The sequence below is a fragment of the Telopea speciosissima genome, chromosome 1 (genome assembly GCF_018873765.1).
Source record: "Telopea speciosissima isolate NSW1024214 ecotype Mountain lineage chromosome 1, Tspe_v1, whole genome shotgun sequence".
Lineage (NCBI taxonomy): Eukaryota > Viridiplantae > Streptophyta > Magnoliopsida > Proteales > Proteaceae > Telopea > Telopea speciosissima.
The window spans coordinates 73,926,736-73,937,644 of NC_057916.1; the positions used below are offsets into that span (position 1 = coordinate 73,926,736).

The following is a 10,909-nucleotide window of genomic DNA, read 5'->3' on the forward strand; positions in this document are numbered from 1 at the left end:
CAAGGACACGATCTGGCCTCGAAATTGGATTTGGATGGATCAACTCGTTTGCCATAAATTTAACAACTTTTTGCGTTTGCTAATCAAACTGGCATGGGTCAACCTATTTGACATCAATTAAAGCCAATTCCTCCAAGGCTTTAAAACATAGAATTGATAATTGGCAATTCCACCTTGTTTAAAAAAAATACGCCTTCTCGATGCTTTACCAGGATTAATTAGTAAAAGGCTTAAAGCCGGCAGTGATCCTAGAAAACCCGTTTCGGAAGGATATTGATATCTTATTTATCTAGAAGAAAATAAAAAATTACATTTTCATTATGGTTTGACAAGTTGGCAATTAATTAAATACGTTAATATCGCTGAAAAAACAAAAGCATTAACTGGTCAAGTTTTATTACAATTACTTGAAATGCGTTTGGATAACTCTAATCCAGATTGAGACCGGAATCACCTGATTCGGTGTTCGAGAAACTTAGAATCAGTATTTAGATTCAAAAACAAAACAAAAGAATTTATAAGGTTTTTGGATGTGAATTAGCTATGTCGGATCAGTGGAAATCGGGATCGGTCACAACTCACTACCGCTTATAATCCAAATTAACCAATTCACCGATCCGATTCCCGATTCTTGATTCTTAAAACCCTGATCGCCGCAAAGCCGAGAAGGACCTGAAATAGCGAAGAAATTTATCAGATCATCGTCAAAGCCCATTCACTTACGCGGTCTTCTCTACGTTTAACTTGATTTACCCGAGCAAATGGTTTGTGTTGAATCTCATTATTTCGTCGTACATCTATACTTTTTCCAATTTATCTTCTAAAATCCTATATTTTCCTCATTCATTTGTGCTTTATGGTTGCAGTCAGTCACGTTGCACACAAATCTCGGCGACATAAAGTGCGAGATCGCATGCGACGAGGTTCCCAAAACAGCAGAGGTTCGTAAACCCTCTCCTGCTTCGAATTGGAATTGGTCTTACTTCATTCAGTGAATGTTTGCTCCTTAATTTGAAGCTAGTTCATAAAGCATTTGTAGAGGTGGAAGTACACTGAATTATTAATTCCAAAGGTCAGGGAAATAGATTTTTTGCTACAATTTCCGGGCCCTTCAAAACCCTAGGATCATTTTGTTTGGTTTAAGTTCTCAAGTAAGTTTATTTATTTACGTAAAATTGTATGTGACCGTTCATAGAGTTGTTGGAGCTTCGATCAAAATCACAATAAAGGCGTTTTCAGGCATTCTCTGTCTGATATATAAATTGGTAATTCTGCTTGATTTGCTTACTCACAAACAAAATTTGATCATACTGTTGCATAGCAGGTCATACACTAAACGACCAGTGGATATTTAGTAGTATGATTCTGTTGTAGTCTTATCCTGGATGTGCTATTGGTTGTAATGGATTATTTATGGTTGGCAAAGAGTTTGGCACTGACATGAACCATAAAACAAAGTTTGAATTTTTAGACATTACACCAGCTCAGTGTTTGGCAGTTGTATAGGTGCTTCATCATAAAAATTAACATTACTGTAATTTTAGGTTTAAATCTAGCAGAAGTATTGCCAACAATTGAGTGGACAGATGAAATGAGTATGTTCTTTGCAACCATTATAGACTGTCAATAGACTTTACATACATGATATTAGGATGTCGATGCAAAGGCATTATTACCTATAACTATGTTAAACTGTAAATACAAGCATACAACTGTGGCCATATGTTGAAATTTATGCTTCAGCTGTTGTTATTTGCTCTTGTTCTGTTTCTTTGTCTTCAACACACTGGCGCATAAGGCTTTACCTCAAAGTCGTATATCTTGAACAGAAAAAGCTCCATCTATAATGGGTTTAACTGGATCAAAGCGGTCGAATTGTGTAAATTCATTTTAATATTGTGTTGCCCCATTTGTGAAGGTATGTATTCTAGAGAAGGTTTAAGAACCCGGAATTGGACATGGAATTAGACTCCATCGATTCTGATCCAAACTAGATCGGAATTGGCCGAAACCCTAGAAATTGGAACCGGGAAGAATATACAAATATTTTGTCAATATTTGTGATTTGTTTTGGAGTTTTTGACAATAAACTTAGGGATCTTGCTACAAGAGGTTAATTCCATTGATTTTCTTTGATTTTACTGACTGAAAGAAGGAAACGATGGCCAAGGACGAAGATTGAACATGAATAATGGGTGATTCAAAAGTGGGTTGCAGGAATTGACTAGAAATTGGGATTGGGCTCAGCCAATTCACCCGAATCGATTCCGATTCCTCATACCATGATGCCATAGAGCATGAAGGAGGTACACGTTTCTAATCTTTATCAGAAGATCAAGTGGTTGTAATTCAAGGGCTTAGAACTCAAGGTTTTGGAAAATGTATTTGTATGCTGAGGGTTTGGTTGAATTCATGGAGCTGTAAATCTGGGATACTTGGAGTCAACAAGAATTTGCATTTTACCGATGCTATAGAGACTTCTCTATCCTTGGAAGGGGAAGGTCCTTCATGTGGGAAAAACACTCTTGATAGCACAATTTCATGCTGGGCCTAGAGCTGTATAATGTGTTAGTAATTAGGGTGAAAAATTAGTGTTGTAACAGAGTTAATTGATAGATTTTTGGGGAGGAATCTCTAATAAATAATTTGAAATAGTATGGGTCATGTGCTTTTTTGGCAGAGAGGATGGTGAAAGGGATGGAGGTTGTTTTTTATAGTTCCTGGTACTTTATGTAGCCTTTTGCTTTGTTAGGGCCCTGTTTGGTATTAACGGCTTCATCTTTCTCTCAATTAAGTTTATTACCTTAACCAAGTTTATAACCAAGGAAAAAGAAGGGCTCATCAGATCTTAATTAACTGTTATATATTCACCCAAAAAAAAAAAATAACTGTTATATTCTATTTAAAAAAAAGAAGGCATATCTTCTGTATCTCCTTATACATTGTTTGTTACCATGACTTGGTCATCTGTGAGATTTGGCTGGGCTGTTGTCATGTTGGAAGACTTAGAACTCTGGAACCTTACAGGGACAGTTATCTTTACGTAAAAATGAAGTTAGATTATTTTGCTCAAACCTCCAACATGGAAGGTGATTGATGTAGGAGTGCTAGGCTGCAAGAGAACAGACACTAGCTAACCTACTGAATAACTAGAATTGTAGTGATCAATGTACAAAATATATGGACAGATTATGGAAAGGATTGATAACTCTAGTTTAAACCAATGGATGGGGAAGATATTATAACCAAAGGAGGTCCTGATATGTTGATTCAATACTGAAAAATCCAGGTTCATCCAACGTAGGGTTGGGGAGAAATAACCAGTAACAGAAATTAGAAGGTTAAGAAACACAGAAATAGAAGGTAAGACAGTTAATTATAACTCATGATCTAGCAGTCTGATGAGGCTCAAACTTGGATCAAAGGGGGCTACCAGGGGGGTGGATTAACATATAAAAATATCAAAATATAACCAATAATTAGTTGTCCTGGAATCAAGGTGATGCAGATAAATGACCTAAATAGCTATATTTTATTTGAAATAAGCCTTGGGTTGAGTTATGTATGTGTTGGGCTTTTGATCCCATGGGTTTCCATTGTAATGGGCCTATAATATGGGTAGAGGCTGGGCATACGGGATTAGTTAGATAAGTGTCTTTATTTCTTTATTTTAATTGTTATTAAGTGTTTTAGTTAGACTGGATTAGGATTCTATAAGTCCAGTCCTGTTTTGAGTCAGTTTCCTAGTTAATTTACGTTACCTAATTAGATAATAATTGGGTTAGGCCTTTCGTTTTTAGTGTTTGAGTCTATTTTTGAGTTTTATATATAAGTTTATAATGGGGTCCAGCATTGTACAAGAATTTTGATTAATGAAAAGCTTTTTGTTGCTCTCTATTTCTGCATGAAGAATCTCTTGTGTTTGATCAAGGCTGGTTGGTGTTTAATCTATCCAAACACTTTGCGGTGGGAAGCCGGGGTGCTCTTCTCTTTTCCTTACTCTTATTCTTTTTCATCCATCTCCTTCTCCATTAATTTAAGTGCTCCTTTGAATTTTCTGCAATTTCTAGTTTGATCAGGAATTCATATGCAAGTGTTTTTTTGTATGAATTATAGTCGAGAAAATCTGGCCGTCTGATTATCCTCATCTTTTGATAGATTGTTCTAAACCCTAAGGAAAGCAGTCGACCAGAAGTTGTCCTTGATTAGGCCTGCTGATCTGGACTTATGCTGAACTTCACTAATTTGGTATCAGAGACAAAATATTACCTTTTCCCTACAGGCCCTCCGCCAATTTGGTATCAGAGACGAAGGATCCATCTGCTTCCCCATCAGCCTCTCTGATTCCCTTCCCATTAACCATATCTCTTTTCCTCTACCAAGAGCTGTGAAAAAAAAAACCAACTCAGTTCCTTGCCCTTCTTCCCTGCTGTAACAGCGATAAAAAAGAAAAAAAATAAAAAAACTACAGCGAGCCCCATCCCTCCCGACTCCAGTGGCAATCCTTCCATCCCAGCGCTGAAACATCACTGCAGAAATCCATCTCCCCAACCCCATCCTGCAAATCTTAAAAGAAACCCCAACCTCACTGCCATCTTCCCCCCCCCCCCCACCTTTTCGCTTTTTCTAGTAACACACCCATCTAATCTCCATAGGAAAAACCCCACCGCCTGAAAAACTCGACCAAACCCCTTTAGGGTTCCGCCAGCAACAACCCAACAAATAAAAAAGAGAGGCGAGAAGCAGAGAATGAAAAAAAAATAAAATTGCATACGTAGTTTATGGTTTTCCGACTTCCCATTGCGAGTCGACCTCCGTAGTGTCGGCTTCCTTACATCAACACCATCAATTGCAGTCACCGTCTCCTCCGCAGATTCTCCGCTGGTAGAAGCCAAGTGGAACACCCCTCTGTTGTCGCAACCCATGTCTCTCCCACTGGGTTCCCATTTGATTCGATAGAGACCCTGGTTGACTGAAACTCGAAGACCCAGCACAATCGGTAACTCAGCCTAACACTGCTCCCCCGTGAATCACGATTAGTTTCTCTTTTAACCATTTTTTCCCATAATACCCTTTACCCTTTAAGTCATACTTATATCTCTTACATTTTTTATTTTCCAGAATTACCCTCCCTATCACATTTCCCTTATGTTTCTTATTTTGTTTTTTTTTAAAATTTCCAATAATACCCTTGTCATTGTCTCTTATCACCTCATTCCCTTTAATTTTATTTTGTTCCAAGTAGGTCCCTAGTCTATAATTTCTATTACCCATCTTATCCTTCTTTGGCCTATCCTTTAAGATTCATTTAATTACAAACATGGTCATGGACTCTTTTGTGTTCAAGTTTAGAGTGCGCTTTCCCAACGGAAAACTTGCTGCTCTGTTTATTGATGAAAGTCAAAGCGACAATTTTATCTCGCGGTCTGTGGTAGAGATGTTTTCAAAGAATGACTAGATCATTATTTACTCTTAGGATTATGTATTCGTCGAAATCTCTGTTTCTCAATATTGTGATGGTGCATATTGTGAAGTTGTTTATTCTCCTGAGCAAATTATTAAATTGGGTTGAGAATGGTTAGAAGAATGAAAAGGCATCCTTGATCGTGAAGAAAACTTGTGCACCCTATGGCCTTTTTATATGCATCAGGCATTCAATCTTCATGGGTTAGTTGATGAAGTTTGCTCAAGGCCAAAAGAGGCAACACCAGTGAATCAGTGATGCAGCCTCAACCAAAACAACAAATAGTGGCAACGGAAGACGAGAAAATCGTGGAACAGGTACCGACGGAAGCCAGTGTTGTGAAAGCCATTCCCCATCTTGAGTTCGTTCTCCCCCATGATTTTCCAGACATGAATGCAACCCCAAGGCTTCATATTTTAGATTTTCTTTAAGTTGCAGACATTGAGCTGATAGCCCCCGTTCGTGAGCTTTTAATTCTTCCATTCTACAAAACTCGTGGTTGAGTTTTTTCTCAACATCGGGGGAATTGATGCGGGTGCACTACCTTCGGCTGACCCAAACCCATACGGGTATCCAGACGGAGATGAACCAGGTCCAGATTGAGTTTTTTGGATAGGAATCTATGTTATTTTGGGGAAAATAATGTCTTTTTACTTTATTTTATTCTGTTAATTTGTAGGATATTTCGTTTCCCAATTCTTCGTAGTTTTCTTATTTGAATTAGTTTCCTAGTTAGAGAGTTAGTCTTATTTTTAGGAGTCTTGTATTTCTCTTTATATATGATGTAATTCCCCATCGTTGGAGATAGATTGAGTAGAATGGAATAGTGAAGTGTTGTGAGTGCCTGCGTGGCCAAAGTGATTGTGCGATGTTCTTCCCCTCTCCCCCCCCCCACCTCTTTGCGATTTCTCCTCTCCTACAAATATTCCTTTGTTTCCTACTAGCCCTCCACCTTTATCATTCTGTCCTGTTTTATTTCAACCAAGTTCATAACCATTTAGCTTCAACCTGAATATACAATCTCATGATCAAAGTAGTGTCACAATACATTCCATATCCTTGTGCTATTCGATTTCTATTTCAGGACATGCATGGACTTTTTTCTTTTTTTTTTTTGAATGTGGATGGACTCTTGGTAGTTGGTATAAACCGTTTCACTGAAACATTTTGCTAGAATCCTCATTTTGTATTGAGCTGATGTGTGATACTTTTGCTTCTATCTGTTATGCCTACAATGAAAATGACTCCATGAAAGGTTTATAAACTCTTGTTGTGATTGATTTGGATGCAGAATTTCCTGGCACTATGCGCCAGCAGTTATTACGATGGCACCATATTCCATCGGAATATTAAAGGTTTTATGATTCAGGGAGGAGATCCCACAGGCACAGGCAAAGGTGGAACTAGCATATGGGGTAAAAAATTCAACGATGAGATACGGGAGTCACTCAAGGTAATTAAATTCATCTTTCTTAAAATGCAAAAACTAACTCTATGTTGTCTTTTGTACTCCTGGTTATCTAATCTGCTTCGACTTCACATTTTCTGATCGCTGATAATCTGTCAGTTTAGGCTGAAGGTCTTCTCAGATTCCATCCATTGTAGATATCTTTTCTAGGGTATTGCCATTTGAGGTAGACAAGTTTGTGTCTCTTGTGTGACTTTTTTGTTTTTGGTCTCTTTCTTTGCTTTGAAACCAAGTAGGTCAAAGCATGTTTTCTGATTAAAAATGTGTGGCCACTGCCAAACAATGAAATGTGTGCAACATGAAGTGATACCATTTCATACTATTTTCCCCTCATCTCTTATTTTTGTATTGTTGATAATATATTGGATGATACTGTTTTCCCCCCATCTCTTATTTCTGTATTGCTGATAATATATTGAATGACCTTCAATGTTTCTGTGAGTGTACTGATCTGTCTTTTGATTTGCAGCACAATGCAAGAGGGATGCTTTCAATGGCTAATAGTGGGCCAAATACTAATGGGAGTCAATTCTTCATCTCATATGCAAAGCAGCCACATCTGAATGGATTTTACACCATCTTTGGCAGAGTTATTCATGGGTTCGAAGTCCTTGATCTCATGGAAAAGGTATGTGATTTATAAGTAACTCTGTGTTGAAACAAATCCTAAAACGATGCAGAAAAGAATGGAAATCTCAAACAACAATCACACAAACGAACACAAGGATTTATGTGGTTCGGCAAGATTGCCTACGTCTACTGTGAGATGAGATCTGTTTCACTATCAATGGAAAATAGGGTTACAGCCGCTCGTCCTCACAGCTCTCTCAGATTGCGTTAGAGAAAGAAACCTCGCAACATATTTAGAGTGAAACCCTATACAGGAATTTTTCCAAAATGCCTATATACTCCTAAAAAATTTTCCTCGGTGGCTACCGCCCTCGAACCCCCATATGAACGCACAAGTGGGCTGATTCCTCTGGCCCTCTTAACGGCCTTTCGGAATCAACCCACAAAACCAAGCGACAGAATACAAGACATCGTTACCCCAAACAATTCTGATCGTAGTTGTCAAGGCAACTAGGTGCCTTAGCGACAAATTACCCCCCTAGCTGCCCGAAGTGTGCACTATATGTAATATAGTAAATGATAAGTTTAAATTAAATTATGTTTATATGCAATATAGAAGTCATATCAATGAAATATGAAATAATTATGGTAGTAAAGACCTAATATGAGAAAACCAACATATAATAAATAAAACATAGGATATAATTCAAACATATTCATAATAAAACATAGCAACAAATATAAATTAGCGTAAACTCGTGAAGTGTCAAACAAGGCATGTTGTTGTTGCCTTGGACCCAAGAAGGAGCCTGAACGCCTGCCTAGGCACACGCCTTAACGACTATGCTTCTGATGACTTTTGTTCTCTCAAGCCTCCCGTTCGAGAGGATGGCCGTGGACCCGTGGTAAAGCAATAAACAAAATATATTCCACAAATGTTTGCGAATATTAAACAAGGGGCTCGACTCAGAGAATTGCTTTGGATTCTTGCAGACTCCGACTGGACCTGGGGATCGACCTCTTGCTGAGATCCGACTGAATCGTGTGACCATGCATGCAAATCCTCTTGCTGGCTAGACTAACAACATGGGAAAACTTTGAAGTTCTCGGGTCTTCAGCTGCCTATCCTCATATATGCATTGCGTTGGTTTCCTCCTCAATTGTGGGCTCAAAAAGGTTTTCTAGTGTTAAATTGTGGGATAGAGCTCTTGCACTTGTATGATTCTTCCCCTCAACTCTGCTAACACTTTTTTTTATATTGGAAAAAGGCCAAAAAATATGTTCTTTGGCTATTATTGTTAACCGTAGAACGGTAGAAATCATGTAATAGTGAGACAGATAGTGGTAAAACATTAGAATGTATTTTCTTACTATGAAATAGATTCGTAAGGGATGTCTAATTTTGAAGTTTCGGTATCCTGTTAGCATAGTTTTTAGTTTATAGCTTGTTTGCATCATCTGAAGCGACTGTTAGTTAGATGGGTGATTCTGTTATCTGTATATTGCATTGTAGGGTCTGCAGCGGTTATATGGGTAACCATCCCTGTTAAACAATTTTCAGAGCATTATAAAAACATTGGGCTTATGTTTGGTATGCATTCTCATGCATTCCCACTCTCAAATCATAGAATGCATTCTTAACATAGAGGATGAGAACATTATTTGAGTACATGTTTGTTAAAATGCATTCTTGATGTAATAATTGCTCGCATCTATCTTCAAGGAAGCTCCGCACCGACTGAAGTTGACTGAGCCATCTCTCTGGTAATCTCCCTCTACTGAATTCTCACAAGCAGCTTGAATAACATCTCAATATCTATTCTTGTCTCTCAATATTCATGTTCGAAATTCGTCGAAGATCAGATCTGGTTACAGATAGATCTCTAGGTACAGCCAATTTGTATGGTATCAATATCAGGAACTAAAAAAAACTAGAGTCAAAATTATGAGCATCCAAAAATATACATGCAGAAATGCATTACAGAGTGGGCATATCATATGAATCTATGATTGAATTTTGGTTACTCCAGGAGAAACCTTAAATTCCAAACGATTAGAACTATCACATTATCAACTAACCGTGTGAATAAAACAATTTGGTTTAAGCATACAAAACTGTCCCTGAATAAACAAACGGGGCCTGAAATGGTTTTCGTGAGAGAATGGAACTCTTCATCATTTTAAAGACAGATTGCTGACAAATGTACATTCAAGAAATAGGGAAATTGTAGCCTAGAGGATCAAGAAGTATAGCAACTAACGATTTTTATCTTTTTCACTGGTTCGTGCCCCGACTGTGAATCCTGGGAGCTGGTTCTTGAATCATGACTCTTCAGTCCGTTGACTGATCTGTTCGGTTTTTTTATTATAAGCCCAAACGCAAGCGTCAAGTGCCAGACCCATTTTAAGGTTGTCAATTTTGAAATGGAACCCTAAATCTAAACTATATCATATGTCATTGTTGAGTTGTATACAATTACTTAGATGGATTTTTTTCGTTGAATTGTGTAAAAATGGTTGAAAAGTACCAAATTTGACATTGAGGGACTTCATGAGGTTGTAATTTTTTTTTTCCCAACTAATTTTATTTGTTTCGGCATGGTATTTCCATTTCAATCGAATTTAATTCGACTATCAAAATCATCTATGAACCAAATAAACTGAATAGGAATAGAATAAAACCAAACTAGAGCGATTCAATTTCGGCTTTGAGGTTATGGAAATTATTTGGTCTCAATTTGAACATATTATATTTTAGGGAGAGTGTTGGGCAATGCCGCCGACGGCATGCACCAATCATAGGGTGGGATACAAGAGGGTAAGGGAGTCTTATCCAAAAGGGGAGGAGAGAGGATGACACATGCTGAGTTCCCTAGCACCGTGCCTAGCCTTTTCCCTCTATTTTGAATCAGATTGAAACCAAATTAAACATCGAACCAAAAACTGGTTGACACCCTTTTTAATTAGGGGAAGTTTTTTTTATTGAAGAGCGTGCCTTGTGCATGCAAGGGCCAATGGAGCACATATAGAGGCATCTATAGGCGATCATTACCGCCATTCATGGGGGTGGGGCAGTCATTTCGCCCCTTATGTCTGGACGTGCACACTCCCCCCAATGAAAACTTTCTTCCTTTTCATTAATGAGAGAAAGAATGCTATCTGGTCACATGTACCTCACACATAGATAGAGGGGTGCATCCGCAAAATGACTGCCTTCAACCCCTACCCACACACATAGATAGAGGGGTGCATCCGCAAAATGACTGCCTTCAACCCCTACCCATGGAAAGGAGGAAATCCCTTCCACCATGATGCTTGCTCGCATGCTCCCATTGACCCTGGCGCTGGTGCAAGGGCACACGACCAGTTAGGGTTGTCTTGCCTTTGATTAATCTAAGTCGCCAAAC

At 38.3% G+C, this 10,909-nt stretch overlaps 1 protein-coding gene across 1 annotated transcript; it reads left to right on the forward strand.

Moving 5' to 3' along the window:
- Positions 1 to 674: 674 nt before the first annotated feature.
- On the forward strand, positions 675 to 8,762 carry LOC122660365 (peptidyl-prolyl cis-trans isomerase CYP18-1-like). Its single transcript, XM_043855643.1, has 5 exons — positions 675 to 764; positions 867 to 941; positions 6,756 to 6,917; positions 7,402 to 7,560; positions 8,496 to 8,762. Exons 1-5 carry the CDS (start codon positions 762 to 764, stop codon positions 8,577 to 8,579), a joined length of 483 nt encoding a protein of 160 aa, XP_043711578.1. The 5' UTR covers positions 675 to 761; the 3' UTR covers positions 8,580 to 8,762.
- The last annotated feature ends 2,147 nt before the right edge of the window (positions 8,763 to 10,909 follow it).